The following is a 25,418-nucleotide window of genomic DNA, read 5'->3' as shown; positions in this document are numbered from 1 at the left end:
CATATGTACATAGTATATATTTATATATTAATAGTACACGACTTATAGACATTAATATTAAATCTAAGAGTGCTTACCTTCTTTTAATAAATTAGTTACTTCAGTCTGATATCTACTTCCAACTTTGATTTCTCCCTTATCTGCTAATAAAGTCTTTTGCGAAGGATCAAATACTAAACAATAAAAAAATGCGTCCTGAAACAAAGAAAATATATAAATTAATTTTACAGTAATTAGCGAAAGCTTTCTCGTAGCGTATTACAAAACAATAACTGCCTTCACATTCAAGACTCTTTCGTAGCTAATTATTTATTTCCTCATTGAATATTTTTTTTTTAAATTAACTAATTTAAGATAACTTGTTAGGAATATCAAGGGTATTAAACTAAATTTACAAATGAATCATATAACATAAAAAGTTGTACGACAACTACATTAATTTGGACGCACAAAAAGTAGACTATATACATATTTATTTTTAATGAAATATTTAAATCAGCAATGTGTGTATGTGATAACTAAATTTATAAAAATTATCTTTTAAATCGTAAAGCTACGCATTTGAATAAGAGTAAAAATGTTCAAATCGCATTAAAATCAACCAATTTTTTCAACCACACGTGTTCTCTTTGAAAATGTTGACGTCACCTTTAAACACGTTAAAACAATGATTAAATTTAATACAAATCTTTATATGGTTATGGTAACAAAGCAAACAGGAAGTTCGGTAAGCGATACGAGATAGTCGACAAGTGCATGCTCATTTCCTTATTAGTTGGCGTAGATGGAATATTATTGGAGTTGCGATCAGCGCCGGACGCAGGGATACGTAAAGTATTTATACGTTCGTATATAGAAACAAACGTGTTCTAATTCGTGGCAAGTGCTCATTACGAAATACGTAATACCTTATCAATTTTTAGAGGACAAGTTACGTGGCCAAGCAAACAAATATTGCTCTGATACATTTTGTATTTAATATATATATATATATATATACACATGATATGTCGACCCGGGTTTTGCGATAGTTTATGCAGCTTGACCGACCTTTGACTGCGATCTCTTTCGTACATTCTAATTGTATATCCACTTTTCATTAACAGTGATCAATCTCTTCAAAAATGGTTTGATATCATTACTTCTTAAGGGCGTCCCCTATCTGAATGACCTCGCGCGTTTCGACTCGCTTGACCGCCCCCTTTCCGCTCTTCACCTGACAACTTTTACGTATTTAAGCGCATGAGGGAAAATACGACATCTAGCGGATTTGTTGCGTATTATTACAACGCGCAGTCATCAATCGATTTTATAGGCCGAGAGTTGATAACGCAAACAGATTAAAATACCTAAATATATTTTATTTATAATTCACTTTTAAATATATGTGAATATTAACTTTGCAAATTATTTAAATACGCTACAGAGTTAATTTGCAATTAGGGATGGACTAAAAAGAAATACCTGGATATCTATTTGTTGGTAAGTAATTTAATTAGTATAGATGTGCTGATTATAGCTTTGGCCGACTAGCCGAATAGTCGATTGTAAAGAGACCACTAGTCAGCGGGCCGAATAAATTAAAAAAAATCCTACTCTTTTTAACCGACTTCAAAAAAGGAGGAGGACCGTATATATTTTTTTATGTATGTTCGGGGATAACTTCGTCGTTTATCGACCAATTTTGGTAATTCTTTTTTTTTTGGAAAGGAGATATCTTAGGTGTGGTACCATGATAAGTAAACTAGGATCTGATGATAGGATCCCAGAGAAATCGAGGGAAACTCGAAAATCCGCATAACATTTTAGTGTACCGATTTTGACAATTTTTGATTTAATCGAAAGCCGGTGTTTATCATGTGGTCACATTTAAATTTCATCGAGATCTGATTATAACTTTTGGAGTAATCTTCGATAATGCGTATTTAATTGACTAATTTTTTGTCTACCTGCGTTTTATTACTTGTCGATATAACTGAAGTCGGTTTTTTTTCGTTTGCCTGCAAACACAATTATTATATTGAGTACACATGATTAAACATACACTCATTGATTTAAAATTGTGATTTTTATTTTTAAATATGAATCGGTTACATTTTTGCTTTTATTTATTTGAGTATATTTCTTAAATAATGTGTTCGGATCAATCAGTTCTGGAAGTATGCAGTCAATATAGAATTTTGTCAACTTTTGTTTTATTTCCTTCTGCCAAAAATTATCGTCTTTATTAATAATTTCGATTCTAAGTGATTCATTTTCACTGCCCCATACCGCATATATACATTTTTTGCTTTGTGTTACATGTAATTGACCTTGAATTTGGTAATACCAATTTTTGTTAATGTGGTATTGAACATTCTTATTTATTTTCCTGACGGTTATTTTTTTCTTCCTAATTGCTTCGTCTATTCCGATTCTATGCGCTGTAATGGGACATTTCACCTCAATGAGATGACGATGTTTGCCAATAACCTTGTGATTGTGGTCGTACGTATTTTCAGTGAAACTAGGCAAATTTATAGCTGACAACACTTCTTCAAGTTGTGACCGGCCACATCCTATTGCGATGGTACCAGCTACTGCACATGCATTCAAATTTAAATAATTGTCTTCACAGATATCATTTTCGATTGTAAGAGTTACGTTATACATTTTACACTGAAAAGTAAATAATGATATCAGACTATTTTGATTTTCTCCTGTTAGTATTATATCATTCGATGAATACGCTAGATGGCCATGTTTACAAAAGTTGAGTAATTTTTTGCGTGAATTGAGATATGGCCACAATCTTCCTTCCGACGTGTTTATCGGATATAATTTCTTCCGGTTCCGTAGTAACAGTATACTGAAATTAAAAAAATAACTGAATCGAGAACAAAAAGTTGAACACATATTTTATTTGTTTACCAGAAAGAAAATGTGAAAGGTAAAATAATACAGTGATAACTAAAATGGAAATACCTCTTTTTCTTCACTTTCTGATCCCTGACAATAGGTTGAATTAAACCCATTAGTTGACTCTGCAAACTTATTCTTATGTGCCATAGGCGTAATTAAATCTAGACCTTGTGGCACTTTTTTGAAGGTAGTCCTAGAAAAAAATATACATTTACTAAGATAATAACATATTTTACATTTTGTACACATTGAATTAAGATAACACAAAGACACATATCTACACACACATCCACGCAAACAAATACTAGTACACTTATTGCTGCATTTTTTTTTTGGTACTATATATGTATGTTTGACACACTAAAACATACATTCATAAATAATATACATATACAAATACTTTATTCGTCGATTATAAGTAGGTCTGTTATTTCATTAGATAGTATGAATAAAGACAAAAAGAATACACAATATAACATACATACATACATACATACTTAATTACATACACACATACATATAGCACACAAAACTTATACTATTACGTAATCGATGCCTACGATTAAAATGTCACTTCCTGGCTAGGTACTCATTTTTCATTTAAACTAATCCTAAGTAAAAAAAGGAAATTAAAAGAAATAAATAAAAACCGACTGCATAAAAACTGAAAAGAAAGATAAACAAGTCCAGTACTCAATCTAGATTCCTATACTGAGTACTGGACTTGATTTTAAATCACTCACAGCGATTTAAGCAGTCGGGTTCACATACCGATTTACTTTTTTTATAACCGCACCAAGTCCGCAAAGCCCAGTCAGGAAGTGTCTAATAATGCGGTGTGACTCTTAGCCTATTTTACTTACTGTGTGACATCGCAAGTTCGAAGTTGACAATTTTCTGAAGTTAAATCTTGGTTTTCTATATTTCCATCGAGTTGTTGTAGTACCTGTCTTTTTCTTTGAGCTCTGTAAATAAAATAATAAGATGATTATTTATATTGTAAATTTTCCTATGCGCATAAATTGTTCAGTGTAATTGATATTATATTAGTTTTATTAATACGTTCTATAGTATTGTAATAAAGTTACAATACAATATAAAATTACGATAAAAAATCAGTACGTAATTAAGTACTTACACTGCGATTTTTATTTCCGTGAGCCTCTGTTGCTGATATCATTTCACTTTTGATACTTTCGGCATATTCAATTTGCACAAGTAAACAAATAGGTAGTTATTTCGTCCTTTCGCTCGCTTATAAAACTAAATAAACAGTATTTGCACAAGCAAATAAGTAAATGCGTCCTTTCGTTCACTTGTAAAACTAAAGTGTCTACAGTGTCCTATCACACAAATGTCAAAATTGTGGGGTCAATAAAAATAAAATAATAAACAATAAATGCGCGCGCGTCGCATCAAACGACACAAGGTCCTCATACAACGGCCGAGAGGCGAATGCTCCTCGTCGCCCGCGCAGACACCCGCTTGCCCGGCTTACTTACGAAATTCAATATTACAGATTTCTCAAAAATTATCTATTTAATTGAAAAATTGGCAGACAGTATTGAAGATTAATGCATTATTCACTACTGGTTAAAGTTTCATGTCTATGCGTTGTATATTTAGCGAGTTTATACGGATTTTAGACCGAGAAAAGCGTTCACGAAAAATTCATTTTCTCGTGATAAGGTAAATTTTTCAATATATCAGTAGACACAATTACAGATCAATTATCAAGCTAAAATATTGTCTTTAGAACTTTATTGTTTATTCAACGTTCAAGCATGCTATAAGGAATGTAAAAACAGTAAATTCGGCCGGGTAGCCCCTTAAGAGAGAATCGCAAATGAGTACACGGTTCATTAGGTTTCTTTCAGTAAGTTTATGTGGCACCCATATATCGAGCTTTTTTCCAGCCTTCTTCAGATGGGTCAAAACTGTCAATTCTCAGATCTTCAGCTATAATCGCAACTACTGAAATGTCGATCTAGTTGCACTTTTTCAAAAATGTCGTCACGTTTATCCGTAACTGGGCGACCAGAGCGAAATGCATCTATGACATCAAAATTTCCTGACTGAAAACGCTTAAACAATTTTTGTGCTACTCTTAATGACCTTATGCTATGCATTCGGTCCATTAATGTCACAATAGTTTTTTTTCGCGGCTTGAGGCGCATTTTTAACGTTCTTAAAGTAAAACTTTAAAATGTAACAAATTTCTTCGTTAAATTCACCCATTTTGGCGGACAAAAAACAAATGAAAAGTGGCGGTAAGCTAAATTTTTCTGTCCCTCTTGCGGTACATACTCACATCCTTATTGAGATAGCTGAGCAGCGATTCTGTTTCGTTGAGGAGCGTCACGGTGCACTTGCCGCGGATGTGTGTGGCTGGCAGCGTCTCGACGTGCCGCGAGAGGAACAGTTCGCGGTGCTTCGCTTGGTGCCGCTGCTTGGGCGCCAGTCCGTCTGTGCCCGGTAAGTCTGTAGATTCCTCCTCCATTGCCACTGGAAATTAAACATTGTAAAATCAAAATCAAAAATTACAATTTTAAGTACAATACATAAGATAGTACAATTTCCCACCTACACATTAGTGTATCTAAAATAGGATATAGATTACTATATCCTATTTTAGATTATAGTTATCTCTTTATTCCTTGATTTGATTGAAGAGTAATATTAATTATGCAGTATGGCATTCTTTTTTTATATAACTAGATCGGCAAACAAGCGTACGGCTCATCTGATGGTAAGCGATTACCGTAGCTTACAGAAGCCTGCAACACCAGAAGCTTCGCAAGCACGTAACCGACCCTATTCCCAACCCCCACCCCCCCATCCCCAGAAGCTCTGGTCACCTTACTCACCAACAGAAACACAATACTGCTTGAAAACAGTATTATTTAGCTGTGGTCTTCTGTAAGGTCGAAGTACTATCCCAGTCGGGCTGCTCCATATTTTGAGCAAGAAATTTCCTGCTGTGCCCTACCTCACTTAAAATAGGCATAACACACTTTAATTTCATCATCTTTACTAATATAATATAGATGAAAACAACATAGTTAAAAATCACAAAGTAAAATTAAGAAACTAAAACTAAAAACAAAAAAAAAATATACTTATCTAACTTTATTTCAGCATTAAATCTATACTAACTTGGTAAAGCTGAAGAGTTTGTTTGTTTGAACGTGCTAATCTCAGGATCAGGATTACTGGTTCAAATTAAAAAATATTATTTGTGTTGGATAGCCGATTTACCGAGAAAAGCTATAGGTTAATGTTACGCAAGACACTTCCAGTAATAATATAAGTATAGCCTGTGGCCAGGTTTTTTTTTTTTATATTATCCTTTGCAAAGCCTTGCCTGGAAGAGATCGCTATATTAGAGATAACGCCTTCGATTAATAAGTGTTTTTTTATTTATTTGTTAGCTGTTTTCGTTTCTGATAATCGTTTGCATAATATAACATGTTTTTAAATGTGATTTTAAATTTCATCAACATTGCAGTTACTTACTATTTTGGGAAATAATACATTGGGATCAGTTCCTAAAAGATCGATTGAAATGACGTAAATCGTTAGATATCAATATAAGAAGTAAAGATTTAATTATTAAACAATATAAAGGATTAATATAATAGGATGTAATTGATTAATATTGGGATGTAATTAATCGATTGTGAAACTGAAGCAGTACAAGTGCGAGCACTGGGACGGCAACGCAGCAGCCGGCGCGGGCGGGCAGGTGCGTTGCGAAACGTGCCCAGTTGCTCACGTCAGCTTATGATTTTTATACGCCGATCTGCCGCCATTACGACACGCGTACTTGTATCACAACATGTCCGCCGTTTCGATTTATTTATATTATTTTTGTTCGAGTCCAATCCAAATGAATGACTATCGACACACGAATATACCTATATCAATTATTCATTGTTATGATTCTTAAAGTCGAGCAATGAATCTATACAATTAAGCGTTATCAATACACCATTGCTAAAATTGAGACTTCTAAATTTGCCAATAAGTATTCTTAATAATTACAAATAAGAAATATACGAGGAAGTAATTTCCAGATTGTAAAAAAAAAATGGCTTCGACAAGTATAGGCAAGTTTAAAAAGCTAACTACACTCACTTGACAAAATCTAATATAAATTTTCATGTTTAATAGCAACTTATATTACAGGTATGAATTGTATATTGTTCGTCAAGTCGCAGTTTGATTCATATGAACTAGGTCACATAATATTTCATTCATTACGTTAAATTAAAAGTTGGCCATATCGAGGACCGGTTTAAGTTAAGATGGCTTTTGTGTGGTGACGCGGCGCGTGCGGTCGGTGGGGTGGGGGTCGGGTGTCGAGGGGTGGTAACGGCTACTTATTATTACCACGCAGTCTCACGCAGACACCTCACTAATACATACATACGTGTTATAATAAAATCATATAATCCTAAAGCAATCGACGATACTAATGACGACTGTTAATGATTTTTTACGGCGGCAATAAAAACTTACACTACTGCTATAGGCGGTTATAAATTATTCATTTTGAGGTATATCAAATCAAAATGTGAGATCATCGATTCACAAATCCAAGTAACAAGCGTTAGAGAGTTCGTGAGGTAGGGCTGCCTGGAGCATTCTATTAGTCTTGTGCTACGTTCCTTGTCCTTATACACCATATTGGTACTGTGCAAGAGATATATAATATACATAAATATTTCGATTAATTTCGACGAATCAATAGTTTTTAACACATTGTTAATGTAATATTTACTTTACAGCTTATTTTGTAAGGCAGCAAATTTCACAGAAATATTGACAACCCTACCGTGAGAACATATTTAACGAGAAATTATAACGAAGTCTAGTAAAAACCGGTCGTTAGGTAGAAAACAGTTAAAATAAACACAAAAGATGTATCGCCAAACATCGTCCATTTAGCTCGATATACTAAGGCCATTATTGGCATTAGTAGAAAAGGGGAGGGGAACAAAAAGATTGGATGTTAAGGCAAGCGGCGCATTAATTCCGATGGCTATACTTGTAGCGCTGTGATGGCGAATTTAAAAAGACTGCTCTTCGAGTTCGGATAATAACGTACATGAGTTATGTTACTATATACGTAACGAAAATATAAGGTTATTGATTTTCTTTCAGAAGAATCTCTAAAAATAGTCTTCTTTCTATCTTTAATCTCAAAATGTCGCCGAATAAGAAAAGGGTAAAAAACATTTCAAGCAGATAAAATTTTATTTTCACTGACTGTTAACATATACATGGGTATGTTAAAACACCCCTTAATGTGGTAGACATGGTGCAAATAAGTATGATGATTATAGTAAAATTCATAGCACACGAGCCACAAAGCGACAAAAAATCTGGATAGTTTTTTACGGGCGGACAAAATTTAATCGCAATATTACAGAAAACTCTCATCTTGGATATTAATAGATTGGATAGTGGGATAACCAGGTTAATTTAATATTAGGTAAGTATTATTATGTGTGATGTTGAAGATACATATCTCATTTCAGAAAAAATATAAAACAACTTAATAAAAGGTTCATTTTTAGATTTGTTACTATAGTATCTAGACACAAAGTATTTTAAAAAAGTTTACACAGAAATAACATCGAAATCAATTCAAGTTTACTTCATTAATTAACCATTTATGACAATTCAGCCTGTAACATCCCACAGCTGGGCATAGGCCTCTTTTCCATGTATAAACGCTTATATAAACGTTTCACACTCAACGGCCCGCAGTAGGATTTACGTCTGTGTCCGGAAACACACACAATACACAAGCACAAACACCCAGACCACGACAAACATCTATATGGCCAATACAAATGTCTGTCGTGAGCGGGGACCGAACCCGCGACTCAATGTGGAAGATTTTTCACTTCATTCGAGTAGGCTTTAAAAGCACTAACTAAAAGTTAGTGCTTTTAAATCGCCACTACAATAATATGAGTTAACGTGAAACCACTGGATTTCGAATCAGAATGGAAAAGACCAAAAAGAAAACTTTCACGACATCATTTAATAATAATTATTTGTAATATGCCCTTCGAGAAAACCAGCATTTAGGTTAACTAGCCTAACTAAGCCGCCATATATTTGTAATTATAATTTCTTTTTTACTAATTTTAATGTACATTAATAAAAACGAATCGGTGTCGTTAAGCGCATAAATCAAACGCGGCGAATTCGAAAAATTTTTAAGTTTTTTCTGATACTTTTTCGAATGTTCTTATTTAAAAATTAAGAAAATTCATTATAAAAAAATTATTACATCTAAGAAAATAAAGTTTATTTAGACATTATTCGTCGACAGGAAAACCTCTGTAGGGTCTCACAAATACTTATAATTGTTTTTGTTCGCAAATAAAAAAAAAAAAAATCGACTTCAATTACATTGACAAGTAATGCAACGTAAGTAGAAGTCAAGTCAATATTCGTTATCAAAGATTATTCAAAAAAAGTCACCAGATCCCAATTAAATTTAAAAGGGACCACAAGACAAGCATCAGCTTTCGATTAAAAAAGAATCATCAAAATTGGTACATCGAGTGAAAAGTTATGCGGTATAATAAGTAAATACGCATTATTAGATATAATTCGAAAAGTACTTGTTAGATCTCACATGACACGCAACACATTTCGATTTAAAAAAAGAAACATCGAAATCGGTCCTGCCAATGAAAAGTTCTAAGGTTACATACATAAAAAAAAAATATATATATATAATCGAATTGAGAACTTCCTCCTTCTTTTTAAGTCGGTTAAAAAATTACAATATATTTTTTTGTGACGTATCTATACAAAATTTTATTTTTAGTTTACATAGATTCTTTAAAATTACGATTATACTTTTTTAAAACATGCTCAGGCGTGTCTGTTGAGTAATAATTTTCTATGTAACATGAGTATAACGGGATTCGCAAAATGCGGTCCGATCGTAACATTCTAAGAAACAAGCAGGCAAACAAGTGGAATGTAGGATCACGACATAGACGTCGCGAGTTACTCATGAATATAAAACATTATGTCGGCATAAGTACATCTCGTTTGATGACTTACGTTAGTTGCTGCTAACCGAACCTTTATATGCACAATAAGGTTTTCTTTAATCAAATATGAAATTTACATTTTGAAAGGCATCTGTCTACTGAGCTTAAACTTAGATTACATATTTAAAGTTTATTTAATCATATGTATTGATACTGTATAGCCTTATTATTTACTAGCGAATGTCCGCGTTGAATAGTAACTTGAAAAAAAAAATTCCGTTTTTGAAACATTCTTCATTAGTGCTCCGCTCCTATTGGTCTTAGCGTGATGATATATAGCCTTCCTCGATAAATGGTCTAATAGGTACTGAAAGAATTTTTCAAATCAACCAGTACTTCCTGAGATTAACGCGTTCAAACAAACAAATAATTGTGTTTGCTGGCAAACGAAAATAAACCGACTTCAATTATATCGACAAGTAATACAACGTAGGTAGACGAAAAAAAAATAAAATAGTCAAGTAAATACGCATTATCAAAGATTACTCCAAAAGTTGTTATCAGATCTCGATGAAATTAAATGTGACCACATGATAAACATCGGCTTTCGATAAAATTAAAAATTATCAAAATCGGTACACCCCGTAAAATGTTATGCGGATTTTCGAGAGTTTCCCTCGATTTCTCTGAGATCCCATCATCAGATCCTGGTTTCCTTATCATAAAAAATATATATACGGTCAAATTGAGTAACCTCCTCCTTTCTGAAGTCGGTTAACAAACAAACTCGTCAACTTTATAATATATATATAATATATAGTATAGATTGCTTTAGTAAATTTTACAACAATAAAATGCAGTGAAGGAAGCTTTGCAAGATGTTTCAAAACGGATTTTATGCGTGTTTATTTACATCGTACAGGTTTATTTCATTTGATTGTCTGGTGAGTCCTTATTTGCACCCATATTTCCCTGTGGCGCAGTGAATACAATAAGTACGTCAAACAATACCAGACGGTTGTGGCTTCATACCTTCAATTGTCAAAGTCTTCAAGTGTTGATTTTCTAGTATTTTAAGTCCTAGAAAACGTTTTTAATCAAAATTCGTCAACGAGAAATAATGCTTCCAATCTGAATTAGGTAGGTAGTTATTAAATTTAATTTAACATTCAATACATTGTATACATTTGTATATTTATTTCGGACTTTTCGTTTTACGATATAGTAAATACTTATGTGGGTAGGTCTTGAAATAACAACTCATTTTTGAATAATGTATTTTATCCGATAGACACAAGTGTCGTGTTCGTGCCGGTAGTTCACGCCAATGTTTCGACGCGTGTACACAGGGAAGCTTTGTCCTATTACAGGTGAGGCGCGGTGTATCACTTCTTATCTTATCTTTCTGTTATGGTGGCATTGTCAGCGTCGAAAACTCAAGATTAGGACTTAATGGAACAGCTTTATTTCTACGACTATATACGGGCAATGGTTATTAACGCTTTTTATGCTTTGTAAGCATACGCGTGGATCTAGGCTTGTCGCATTAAATAAAATTCTAAGTTTAGGGTCTGTCGTAGCTGTTTTAGATCGCGGTAACTAACGGGTTAGTATTTTCGGCATGAGATGATTCGACACTTTCTTGTTGGTATATAACCTAAGTTTTAGACCTGGAACATTATTATATATCTATTACATTTTAGAAAAAAAATCTTTTGGCAATTTAATAAGTCCGGATTATGGATATGGATACACACGCGTCACTACGCAACTAATTAAAGCGTAGGCAAAGAGAAAATGGCAATCTGTGGAGCCCCCCCCCCCCCCAGTGGGGGGTCGGTTACGTGTGCCCCCTTGGGGTGGTCGGGTGTATGGTTTTTCTGCTCGGGCATCCTTTGCTTACTTATTGATCCAGTCAAATGTGTGGAGGTGGCGCGGTGGGTGGCGCGCCCGACCCCCCTGCCCCCGTAGGGGGTACGTCCAAATAAATCTGCCCGCCCGCGAAACACCGCAGTGACAACAGCGGCCACCGGTAAGATGCGGCCGCAGTCAACATCCGAGGCCCATCTCTAGGGACGCACGAGTGCCCGGGAGACGCTGCCGCCACGCGGCTGTCTCTCGCGACATAAACATGAATGCCATTTTAATTAAAATCATTTCCATCGAAAGGCAGCGGGCGCGACCTTAGAAACAGGCATGCGCGCAACCGCCGAAGGTACCTAGTGTTAAACCGCGAGGCTTCTGCTATTTTCATAGGGGTCATTGCCTTTTTATATTAAATAAAATATACAATTACCATTGCTATCGTCTAGAATCTGTAATTCAAAACGAGATTCAACACGTAAGCTGTTCTCAATAACGATTAAGCATTATGTATAATAGATATTTAAATGTTATCCATTATTCATTTAGAGGCAACTACTATTAGCAGTAAGATTATATAATTATCTTTTAAATTCTATAAAACTCAGCGAAAATAACAATAATCAGATGCAAAAAGTTTTATTAAAAAAAATAACGTTCTATTATTATGTGTAATAAAAACAAAGGATTTACAACTACGAATCGTTAAGGCGTTGAGGTTAATTCTTTTAAATGTTGATTAAAATGTTGTTTTAAATTTAAATATTAAACGTAAAAAACGTTTGTGCCTAAGAGAGCGTTAAAAAATTAAAAGGAAGCTCGTCTATATATATAGTTTTAACCAGATATCTAGTTCGTTCACTTTACGAAGATGTCACGCTCTAAAGACTATTATTAGAAAAAGATAATAAGCCGGTGTTTGTGTGTAGACGTTGATTAAGTTAGACTTGCAAGAAAAAGAAAGCTTCTATATATAAAATTTTCATGTCTTGTGGTAAATTAAATTCAAAGAAATTTTCATTTCAAATCAAAAAAGAAATTCACACATTTTTGTAAATATATATAATGTATGCAAATACCAAAACCTACATTTTCAATTTTAGGATCACATATTTATTCATTTAAATCTATTGAATTGGTTCTAAGAATTTTTTTAACAGATTAAATCAACGAAACGAAACGAAAATCGATAAATATTAACTTTCTCAAACGTTCCTTATATAGTTTTATTATAGTGAAAATCCACATAGGCATTAATTGCTTTATTAACAAAACTGCTTGTGATAAAATTATGTTTAAATAAAATACAGGAGGTCCAGATAGTGGCAAGAAAGCTGTGGTTAACATCAGTATTTAAAATAAAATTAGTACTTGATTATAATACTTGTATACTAGAATGTCATATAAAAACTTCGTAGTCAATCGTACCGTAGTCGGCACAGGGTCGTACCTAATGACAATTTTCGATTTAAGCCGAAACTAATGAACTATTCTAATTAAAATTAATGAATAGAGATATCTTAACTTTAATAGAATGCTGGCACTAAAATTGTTATGAAAACCAAGTTACTACATTTTAATTACAGCTATAGGTAAGAGTAAAACCTACATCGACGCTGATAAATGTACATTACTCATCTTCAGTCTGTTGAATGCTAGTCATATATATTGAAGACTGGCTAAAGATAGTACGTCTATGATCACTATTTAACTTATAGAAAATATAAATATAAAATAATTGTGTTTGCAGACAAACGAAAAAAAACCGACTTCAATTACATCGACAAGTAATACAACGTAGATCGACGAAAAAATTGTCAAGTAACTACGCGTTATCAAAGATTACTCAAAAAGTAGTTATCAGATCTCGATAAAATTTAAATGTGACCACATGATGAACATCAGCTTTTCATTACATTAAAAATTATCAAAATCGGTACACCCAGTAAAAAGTTATTGCGGATTTTCGAGAGTTTCCCTCGATTTCTCTGGGATCCCATCATCAGATCCTGGTTTCCTTATCATGGTACTAAACTAGGGATATCCCCTTTCTAACAAAAAAAGAATTATTCAAATCAGTATATCCAGTAGAAAGTTATGCCGTATAATACAACGTAGGTCGACGAAAAAAGCGTCAAGTAAAAACGCATTATTAAATATAACTCGAAAAGTAGTTGTTAGATCTCAAATAAATTTAAATGGGATTAATTGGCACACACAACCTTTCGATTAAAATAAAATTTGTCGAAATCGGTCTACCCGGTCAAAAGTTCTGATGCATAACATACATAAAAAAAAAAAAAAAAATACAGTCGAATTGAGAACCTCCTCCTTTTTTGGAAGTCGGTTAAAAAAGCTCGGAATCATTCAGTGAAGGCGAGATTGCTTGTTGTAGTCTAGAGTTCCTGACGACGATAGTTTTGTTGATCATCATTACAAGTCTATAATAAATAATATAATATAAGTATAAATATAATTATGAAGGAAACAATAATGAATGTAAGAAAAACTGGCTTTTTTCCCGGAATCTCTTCTGTAATGTGTCAACTGTAATGTAATTAGTCTGTAAGGACCCCACTACTAAAACGATCTCATGAATCTGATATCGAAAATACTTGTGGTGACAGTCGTTACTAGGATTATTACCAAAATATATGAACACCTACTTCCTACAAAAGAGATAACTTTTCTTACATTAAAAAAAAAAAAAAAAAAAAAATTAAGTACGAGTTAGACAAATGCAAAAAACATTTTAAATTAATTTTTTAAGAAAGTCGTTTATAGGTGTCATTGACTTTATTTATTAAAAAAAAAAATCAGCTTTATTACAAACAGTATTAGTATAGACTATTATAGATAGTATTGACACTACGAAGAAAAAAGAGATGTGCCAATTCCCAAAGTATTATTCGGACAATCCCTTGTAAATATGCCAAGGAAATCAAAAAGTAGTTAAATTCTTTGTCTTTCTAACTTTACAATAATCTGGATGAGGCAATCTGCTTTTACTAAAATAATTTCTCAAAATTTGCAGGCACGTTTTCTGTTATGTTCATCCTTTCTTTATAACAGATCAATTACAAGTTTCATACATAAATCAGTCATTCAGTGCTAAAATATTAATGTAATGTCGCTAAATCAATGAACAATTACTGTTCAGAAATAAATTATCTTTATAGGCCACAGGATGAGATGAGTCGTACGACTTCCTACACAATATGGAGAAACAAGTATATTAAATATGTATTGACTGATATAAATAAAAGAATTAAAAATATATATCGATGGCAAATTTTCGCTTTTAGTTAATTCTAGATGAAGATAAAGTTTCCTTACAGAGATACTTTATACATGATCGAATATCGATGTCTACTACATCCAGTTATTTATTTGACAATCCTATTTGGTTATTTACCAATCACGAATATTGTCGGTCAAGTGTCAATGTTGCACTTTAATAAGTTTGTTCATCTGTCGACGCGACGCGTTGGCGCAACGGTCACATTACTGGTTTGTGGCTATTCTGCTGGAGGTTGCGGGTTCGATCCCCGCACACGACAAATATTTATATTGGCCATACAGTTGTTTGCCGTGGTTTGGGTGTTTGTGCAGTCCTTGTGGGTCTCTCTACCGTACCTCGGAGAGCACGTTAAGCCGTCAGTCCCGGTAGTATATATGTACACCTGATGGCGATCGTCACTCACGCAGTGGAGCGGTGTGGTGGATTAAGCTATGACCCTTCTACATGGGAAAAGAGGCCTTTGCCCGGCATTGGGATGTTACAGGTTGAAGCGTAATCTGACAGCAGCTAAAATAGGTTCATCTTCTCTTATTATAATTTATTGAGTACCTTCCTGCCTATTACAGATGTAGAGTATTACAGACAATCTACATGAAAGTAAAATATAGCCCCGCCCTATTAGTATACTGCCGTGTCTTTCAAAAAAAAATTTTTTTTTTACAAGTGATATACATCCACGGGTTTATGAACCCATGTCCTTTTTTATTCCAAAAACATGCGATTTTTATTTTTTTTTTATTTTTCACATCGCTGTTCAAGTTAGACTATGTTTTTAATGTCTCCAAAAGAGACGTGAGTCCACCGACCGGTTCTTATTCTAATGTATGGTACAATTTCTGTTTTATTATTATTATTATTTCCTTATAATACTATACTTATATCTAGCTTAATCTTACATTATTTACATGCGTACTCGTTTTCTTAAAAATATATTTTTTAATATTATCTGTATTACCACCACCTTACTCCTCCCAAGCAAAGCAACCTATTCGAATTTTATTTTGACATCTCGAAAATACTCTCAACGACGGCGGTGTCTCTATTATGAATCGCCATCTTGAGACTATGCTCGAGGATGTCTTTTTCCGTAGCCTCCGCCGCCCTCCCGACGAAACGACAGATCGCGTCATCTCTGTAGTCGGTGTAGTAGACACAGGCCTTGGTGTGTCTAGTCACCGCGACTATCGCGTGCGAAACGCTGTCATGTATTCGCAGCCTCCCACTCCTCGTCTGGATGACGATGACACTCTCACTCGTCTGGCCCTGCGCCTCGTGGATAGTCATGACACGCCACCCCTCCCCTTTCCCGTATCCCCGGTCCACCAGCAACTTCTTCTCTTCCTGCGTGAAGACCAGGTATAGGGTCCAGTTCTGTCTTGCAGAGATTTGCGCGCCCGTGCAGCTTTCCACGCGCAGGGAACGGATTATTGGGCTTGAGCTATATCTTTGTAGACCTCGCTGATGGCGAAGGCGACGTCCTTAGGGTTTCGGTGCGTACAAGACAGCTCCCACGATATGCCTGTTATCAGGGTTGGTCTGCTGTACCGCATCTTGAACAGGTTTTCCCTGTCGATGTACGGCAGCTGGTTAATGTCTCCGACCACCTTCTTGGCCCCTGATAATCGGGCTGCCATCACTATGGCCCCAAAGTGGTTCATTCTTCAAAAATATTGGAAAAAGTAGTATGCGATCAGATGACTGAATATCTTAATACAAATAAGGTATTGCCCATTACTCGGTCCGGCTTCCGTAGGCGACACAGTACTACAACGGCGCTTGCGGATGTGTTTGACAATGTGCTGGCTGCTCAAGATGAAGGTCAGGGTACTATTCTTGTTCTCTTGGATTACTCACGTGCGTTTGATACGATTAACAAAACACTCTTACTGTCAAAGCTCGGGTTTTATGGCTTTTGTCCTGACACGATATCCTGGTTCGACAGTTACCTCAGTGAACGTGCTCAGGTGGTTGAGGTAAAAAATCATGATGGTACTACAGTATGCTCTGACCCCAGCCCTACATATAGAGGTGTCCCGCAGGGTTCCAATATTTGTCCTTTAATATTTGCACTGTATTGGCTGATATTATCAAGAACATTAAACACTGTAAGTACCACATTTATGCAGACGATATACAGCTCTATATATCTTGTAAGCCTGCTGATATACGCAAAGCTGTCGAAAAATTAAATGAAGATCTTGCCCGTATTGCTAAGTGGTCTCAAGCTAATGCACTGACGTTGAATCCAAATAAAACCAAATATATTTTATTAGGCACCCGATCTCAAGTGCAAAGAATGTCGTGCTCACCTCCCGTCATCCAAATATTAAACGAGCAAATTGAACGAGTTGCTGAGGCGCGCAATTTGGGCATCTTGATGGATGAAGGTTTAAAATTCGAGAAACACGTCATACGAACCGCAAGCAATTGTTACTACCGACTGAAAGTTTTATATAAAATAAGAAATTCATTATCTGTTGACCTTCGTGTAAAGCTATGTGAGTCATTGATCTTGTCAAAGTTTAACTACGGTGCTGCCGCGATAGGGTCGTGACTACTCTCTCGATCAAAAAAACTAATACAAAAAGTACAGAACGCATGTGCCCGATTTTGTTTTGACGTACCTTTCCGTGCGCATGTGTCGCCCTTCCTCAACGAGGCCAAGATCCTTCGTATGGACAAAAGAATGGAACTACACTTTGCTACTCTATTATTTGGCATAATTCGTTACAGAACGCCGCCTTTATGATAAACTGCAATGGGCGTGTGATAGGCATAATCATAACACTAGAGGATCGGCGTTCATGCTCATCACATGCGCACACAGAACAGCCGCATTTCGAGGTAGTTTCAGGTACATGGCGACAAAGTGCTGGAATAATTTACCTCCGCCATTACTATCTCTTGAAACGGTTAATAATTTCAAAATTAAATTAAAAAAACACTTGTTGGATGTGCAAATACACTGCTAATTTTTATTACTTTATAAAATATTGGTCACAGGAATACTTACTAATTTAAAAAGTATTTACATTATCATCATCATCATCATTCCAGCCTGTTGCAGTCCACTGCTGGACATAGGCGTGTGTGTGTGTGTGTGTGTATGTGTATGACTGTGTATATGTGTATTTATGCATATATTTATATACTTATGTGTGTGTGTGTGTACAAATCAATTGATTTGAATTGAATTGAAATCAATTTTGTGTTTCGAGTCTTATAATATGTACAAATATTCATATTAATTCTTACGTATTTTTTTTCTATATAAGGTTAAAGATCACTTATTTCTCACAAGAATACAATTAACTTACATGAGAAATTACAAAAACTAAACTAAACTGGAATTGTCATTGTTCAAGGAGTTACTTTATGTGTTATTTATGTAACTAAAATTAATACACCAATCCATTTTTATATATTTATTTATCCTTTTTTTTTCATTAAAGTAAAGACGTATTAATTGTTTTGCTTTATCATATTTATATAATGTTAGTATTATATGTGTACCTTTGTTCAAAATTTATTATTATTATAGATTTATTAATATATTTTATATAAGAACTGCTTTCCGCCAATCTCTTTACGGGTGACGCTAAAAATCGGCGTTGGAGTCTTGATTCTCCAACAAATGCCGAGCGTCATCGATTTCAATGCTCCCATCAGTACATCACTATGCAGATTGCCGCTTTCTTTCTTTTTTTATATACATTTTGCTTATTTTTCATTTTTTTTTGTTTTTTAATTGTTATTGTTGATTTTATGTGGGTAGTTACCTATTATTATTGTTTTTGATTTTATTGTTTTATTTCGGTTGTATATTGTGTTCATTGTTTCCAATTTAGCTATTTGTCATAATATCTATATAGATATATTTTAATAGAATTGTTATGTTGTGATTTTTATATTTTGTCTTGACTGTATATCGATGTATGTGTGTGCGTATGAATAAATGTTTATAAATATTAATTTTTTTTTTAAATATATAGACTAGCGCTTGACTGCGATCTCACCTGAAGTCAAGTGAAGTGATGCAGCCTAAGGTGGTGCGCGCTTGCCTAGAAGATGCCTATTCATTCTTGATTTAAAGATACCCAAGTTATAGTTCGTTGGAAAAACGGAAGCCGGAAGGGCATTCCAAATTTTAGTGGTGCGTATTAGGAACGAGGAAGCAAATCGTTTAGTGCGAGATCGTGGGATTTCAACCACATAGCGGAGCAGATTCATGCGATGCCTTGCGGTTCGGTGGTAGAAAGGTGATGGTGGAACCAAATTATATAGTTCTAGAGCACACTCTCCGAAATATAACCTGTAAAATACCGACAAACAGGCAACCTTGCGCCGATGTTCGAGACTTTGAAGTCTCGAGCGAACCAGCGATTTGTCACCGATGAGTCTTCTGGCGCGTCGATCCACAGAATCCAAAGCAGCGAGCTGGTACTTGGCAGAGCCATCCCATAAGTGGCTGCAGTACTCCATACACGATCGAACTTGTGCTTGGTAGAGAGTAAGAAGCTGTTCCGGTGTGAAGTACTGCCTGACTTTATTGAGGATGCCAAGTTTCTTACCAGCAATTTTTGCCTTGGATTCTATGCATTGTCCGAAGTTCATATTAGACGAAATATTTATGCCTAGAAGATCAATATTATCGGTGATCGGTACAGATACACCCCGGAAAGTCGGAGCTAATGGGAATGGACTCCGTTTAGCAGTGAAAAGACACGCTTGTGTTTTGGAAGCATTAAATTTGACTAGGTTGGCGTCGCCCCAATCGGATACCTCTTTCAAAGCCAAATTCATGCGTTCAACCAGGGCCTCTCTATGCTCATGAGTTTCAGCCCCACCAGCTCGGGGACCGGACACGTATCTCTCCGTAACAGTGCTGTCATCCGCGTATCCAAAGATACCGGGCCTGAGGAGGTCATTTATGTGAATCAAGAAGAGGGTTGCAGAGAGAACTGATCCCTGAGGGACACCGGCATTAACCGCCATCAAGTCAGATGAGGAGCCATCTAAGACCACCCGAAATGATCGCCCACTCAGGAAATCTGATATCCAGTCACACAAGCTCGGGGGTATTCCGTAAGCTGAAAGCTTGCTCAATAGGCTCTCATGCCAGACCCGGTCAAATGCCTTCGATACATCAAGTGAGACAGCTAGCGCTTCTCCGTGCTTGTCCAAGGCTTCGCCCCAGATGTGCGAGGCGTACACTAAAAGATCCCCCGTGGACCTGTTACGGCGGAAACCGTATTGCTGGTCCGACAGGAGGTCATTCAACTCGAGGTATGCTAGGAGCTTATCATTAAGTATACGCTCCAAACTTTTACACAGTATGGAGGTGATCGCGATAGGTCTATAGTTAGCCGGGTCAGCACGACTACCTTTTTTAGGTACAGGTTGTACGTTGGCAATCTTCCATGCTTTAGGAACTTGAGCGGATTTTAGAGAGAGGCGGTACAAGCGCGTGAGAATAGGAGACAACTCAGGAGCACAGTGTTTAAGTACTCTTGCTGGTATCCCGTCAGGGCCACTAGCCTTATTCACATCCAAGTTACGGAGTACTCTCAAAACCTCAGTTTGGCGAATGCGTAGTTCAGACATAACAGAGTCGCAAGGTGGATGTCTGGGCGGTGAGGCACTACCTGCATCAAGGAGCGAATTTTCTGCAAACAGATTCGCTAAAAGGTTAGCCTTGTCTGTCGCAGTGAAGGCCAGCGATCCATCTGGTTTCAGCAGAGGAGGCAGCGAAGGGCGGCAGAAGCTCTATTATGTAGGGGCTCGTCCAATGAGTAAAATCTTTATCCATACAAATAAATAAAATTGGAGTGTCTGTTTAAAATATTAAAATAACCGCTTTTACTAAATGCATATGGATGTATACGCGGTCCATATACCAAAATAACATTTTTTAAAATTTTTGCCTGTCTATTTGTTCCGGCTAATCTCTGAAACAGCTGGATCGATCCTGACTACTACTTTTTTGTTAAATTCCACACGGACGAAGTCGCGGACACAGCTAGTCTACAATAAAACTGTAACACGCCCAATTCCGTACTAAATTTTAATTTAAATAAATCAAATGTTTCATTTGCCTTTATCTAGGTAATGTAGATATAGGGAATTCGATACAGGGATCCTGGCTGATTTTTTGGCATTGAAATTCCGTGATTAAAGCTGTCAGAATTTTCGGCATTTGAAACAAAACAACTTCTTGTATATAATTTTTTATACATAAAAAAGATACGTTACGTTAGTTCTGTTAATACCCGTACATAGGAAATACCAAACGCGTGTCTTTTTTCACTTTTAATTTCTGAACGAAACGTTAAATGAAGAAGCTGAAGATTAGGTGTAAAACATTGGGTTCTTTGTTATTTTTACCTTTTATTTTCGTAATACCAAAAATAGAAACCCTAATAGTTAAATATAATAATTATTGTGATATTTTGACTGATAGGTGATAATATCTACGTTTAATATTAAATTTCTGTTTCAATATTAAAAATAAGTAGGTTCCTAGCTACTTCAGTGAAATGTAAATGTTAGTGTTAAGGTTTATTGATTGTTTATAGTAAAAAATACTTAATTAGTATTTGAAAGTAATTATGATTAGTTGATAACACTGCAGTAACTATTAAGTTCTATAAATTATGATCACTATTGTAAAAGAATTAATAAACTAATTTTTATGTTTTTTTTAACCCTTTTTTGTGAAATTCTAAAATCCTGGGATGTTAGAATTACTTGGTGTCACCGTAATTAACCATATTACATAAAATATACACACCCCACGTTGTAAAAGACCGCAATCTAAGAACTTAGCTTGCTTAACATCGATCAAATACATTAACATTATGTATCACACATTATCTTCTTCTAAAATTCTGGGATTTCCGAAAAAAGAGCCGGGATCGAATTTCAGAGTCATGCACTTAAATAGAATCAACAAAATGAATGTGAATGACATTCGAAATGAATCGAGTCCATATTACGACGTCGGACACTGTACTTTTTTGTCTCGAAATTCAGCGCGATTCCCTTGAAATGAGATGAATTACAAAATATGTATGTATGTATTTATTCGCGAACGAAGTAGCTGGTACAGCTATAGCACGTAAATTTAAATATTACAAGAATGAATAAAAACCAAAAAGACCTCTTTATCTTCAATACTTTTTGTCATTTTTATTTAGTCGGCTAATATCATGAATTTTAACATTTTGAGACGCCGTTATAACTGAAAGGTCAACCGTTAACAATTCTGAGTAGCCAATGGTAATATCATTGTATTTTATATGAGACTTGTCAGTCATGCAACGATTCCCGTGAAAGAAGCCTAATGTGAATTGACACTCAAAATTTACTTTTCTTAAATTTTACTTGTATGGGAATTTTATATCTATTTGTTTTCTGAACGTTAGAAAGCTGTCTTGAATAATTGGATGTGATCTACATTACATTTGTTTGAAATGCATAAAAACTCAAAAATGTTTAGATTTTTTTTTGTTATAAACGAAGTTAAGTAAACTAAAGTATTACTTCCTTGTTTATATGATTATTCTTGAAAACGAGCGTGTGGTCCGCCCGCAGGTATGAGGTTACCGTAGCCTACAACAATTATGACATATTAGTATAGGTTCATGTACTTTTTTTATTGATAACTAGCTGTACCGTGCGTGAGTTTTTTTTTTTTTGGTCGTACCAACTCAGAAACCTATGTGAGCTCATGCACAACATTTTGCTGAAGATCATGACAGGATCATAGTTTACGATTCTATGAAGGTCATACAGAGAAACATTAATTTTTTTATAACAGATCTTTACCTATGAAATTTTCGTTTTTGATGAAATAGTTAAGTTGACGCACTTTTTTATTTTTATTATTCAAAGTAATGACCCATGGAATGAATGCATTTTTGCCAACGTAGCGGTAATTTATTGATGCCTTTCTTGAAAAACTCTGCTGGACGGGAGGCAACAAACTCTTCAAAGGCATTTTGTACTGCCTCTCGGGTATTGAATTTTTTTCCCGCCAAAAAGTTATCCAAATTCTGGAAAAAGTGGAAGTCTGTAGGGCCAAGATCTGGTGAGTACGGTGGATGATGGAGAACTTCCAACCCCAGCTCTTGTAACTTGGAGACCGTCTGCTGTGCAGTATGAGGTAGCGCGTTGTCGTGCAGGAGCCACGGAGCCGAACGACTGAACAAAGTTAAAGTAGTTCTTCACAGTACACATCTGCAGAATTGCTCATGCCGTTTGGTAAGAAGCTGTGATGAATTACACCGGCGCTAGACCACCAAACAGTCACCATCGCTTTCTTAGGGGTCATTTTTCGTTTAGGGCATTGTTTAGGTACTGAACCAGGATCTAACCAACTAGCTGAGCGCTTGCGATTGTCGAATAGAATCCATTTTTCGTCACAATTAACAATGCGATACATTATGCCTTCGTTTGTGTGTCTGTTGGACAGTGCAAGGCACATCTCGAAACGTATTACGCGCAGGCGTTCATTCAATTCGTGAGGCACCCATTTGTCGAGCTTCTTTACCTTGCCAATTTGACGCAAATGGACCAATATTGTTTTAGTGCTAACTTCGAAAATTGGTACTAATTCAGCTGTAGTTTGAGAATCATCAGCCTCCACAGTTGCCTTTAATTCGTCATTGTCGACCAACATTTTCGGCCGACCACGTGGTTCATTTCTTAGGTCAAAATTTCCGGAACGAAAGCGAGTAAACCAATAAAGGGTGGTACGCTCGTTAGTAGTGTTCGCACCGTAAACGTCGTTGATGTTGCGTGCCGCTTCTGCCGCTTTGCTACTACGAAACTCATACTCCATAATCACTCGAATTTTTAACATCCATGATGACGAAAAACGTACAAATGGGATGTTAACAGAATGCTAACCATTAAACAAATGACTAATTATATAAAAAGAATTCTATATTTTTAAAATAAAAATAATTTGAAATTTGAGTTGTTAGCGATTTTTTTTTTAGTTTTGAAATAGCCAGTACGACGAAACGGCAATTTCATAGGTAAAGACCTAATATATTAATAATCTAATTTATATATTAATACCTGAAGCAAAAACTTTGTACGCCTTTTTACGAAAATTGCTCTTACGGAGGCGTAAGCAGTGCAGAATTCTAATATTTTTTGAAAATTATGTATAAAAAATACATTAAATAGATAAAAAACATTACACACACTGCCATGTATTTAACACACATACACATATACTCTTTTGTTTATTATTATAGAAGTATTGTCTTTGACAACAGAACCTTAATAATGTTCAAACTTATAATTTAAAGAAATTATGGTCGAATTACGACTACTGGGCAACCACTAGTTAAAGTTAACAATTAAGTCTCTTGGCGATTTTCTTCTTTCTTTCTCTAGGCTAAGCCTGAGATTTTTGTGTTAGATTGAAAACCTTTACAGGCAACATTTATTATATAATTTCAACAAAATATCTGAACCAGTTCAGATACGGAAAAAACATTTTTTTTTTATTTCTATCGAATTCCCTTTTAACATTTTGATGCGAGGTGGAAAAGGATAATATGTAAGAATAAATTATACTGAAGTGAACGAGTAATAAACCCTTTCCTATACACTTAGTCATAGCGCAGTTTGTTTCATAATTATGTAAATTAAATTAATTTCGTTGTACACTCTTATCCTAAAAAGAAACATTAAATCGTAGCATCGTGTAAAAACTGCGCATGGTTAAACAACCTGTTGTTATTTGTTGGTTAGTAAAAACATATTTAGAAACCGTAAATGAGATTTTAAAAAAAAGCAATTAGAAGCAAACAACAATTTTAAGCGGAAGTGAGTTGAATTTTAAACCAAGAGTGCAACGTTCTTTTATTGTGTGCCAAATGAAAAAGTTAAATGATACATGCTGTGGTTATAAGTGAAGTGATTGACACATAATATCAAAGAACATAAAAACAAAAAAAGTCTTTCAAATAACATAAATAAATAAATAAATGCAATATCATAATGCATACCCTACTCCATTATCGTAATACGTAGATAAATTTCGAGCCTATCGAATACGCCAGATAGATTTCAATCCTCCAGACAAGATTCGAGAGCTCATGTGGGTTTTCTTAAATATTAACAGATGTATTTAAAAGTTATTTTCTTAAAACTGGCGAAATCAAAGAACATATATAAGTGCATAACAAGAAATACAACATTGGGTTTGGGATTCACGCAAGGGTTGATTTGTGTGACAAATTTAGGATGCACAGAAAAGGTTAATTGTAAAGATACAAATCGGAATTTTTTATTTAGTTTATATAGAGGAG

At 35.0% G+C, this 25,418-nt stretch overlaps 1 protein-coding gene across 1 annotated transcript in view; it reads right to left on the bottom strand.

Moving 5' to 3' along the window:
- The window catches only part of LOC123662535 (metastasis-associated protein MTA3), a 99,569-nt gene that overhangs the window by 13,025 nt on the left and 61,126 nt on the right, over positions 1-25,418 (bottom strand). The window contains exons 4-5 of the mRNA XM_045597379.1: positions 5,213-5,406; positions 78-195 (exon numbers count right to left, since the gene is read on the bottom strand). Coding sequence (XP_045453335.1) covers positions 78-195; positions 5,213-5,406 — 312 coding nt within the window. The remainder of the gene's footprint in view (positions 1-77; positions 196-5,212; positions 5,407-25,418) is intronic.

The sequence above is a fragment of the Melitaea cinxia genome, chromosome 18 (genome assembly GCF_905220565.1).
Source record: "Melitaea cinxia chromosome 18, ilMelCinx1.1, whole genome shotgun sequence".
Classification (NCBI taxonomy): domain Eukaryota; kingdom Metazoa; phylum Arthropoda; class Insecta; order Lepidoptera; family Nymphalidae; genus Melitaea; species Melitaea cinxia.
The sequence above is the reverse complement of the archived record's forward strand: the minus strand, read 5'-3'. Positions and strand labels throughout refer to the sequence as shown.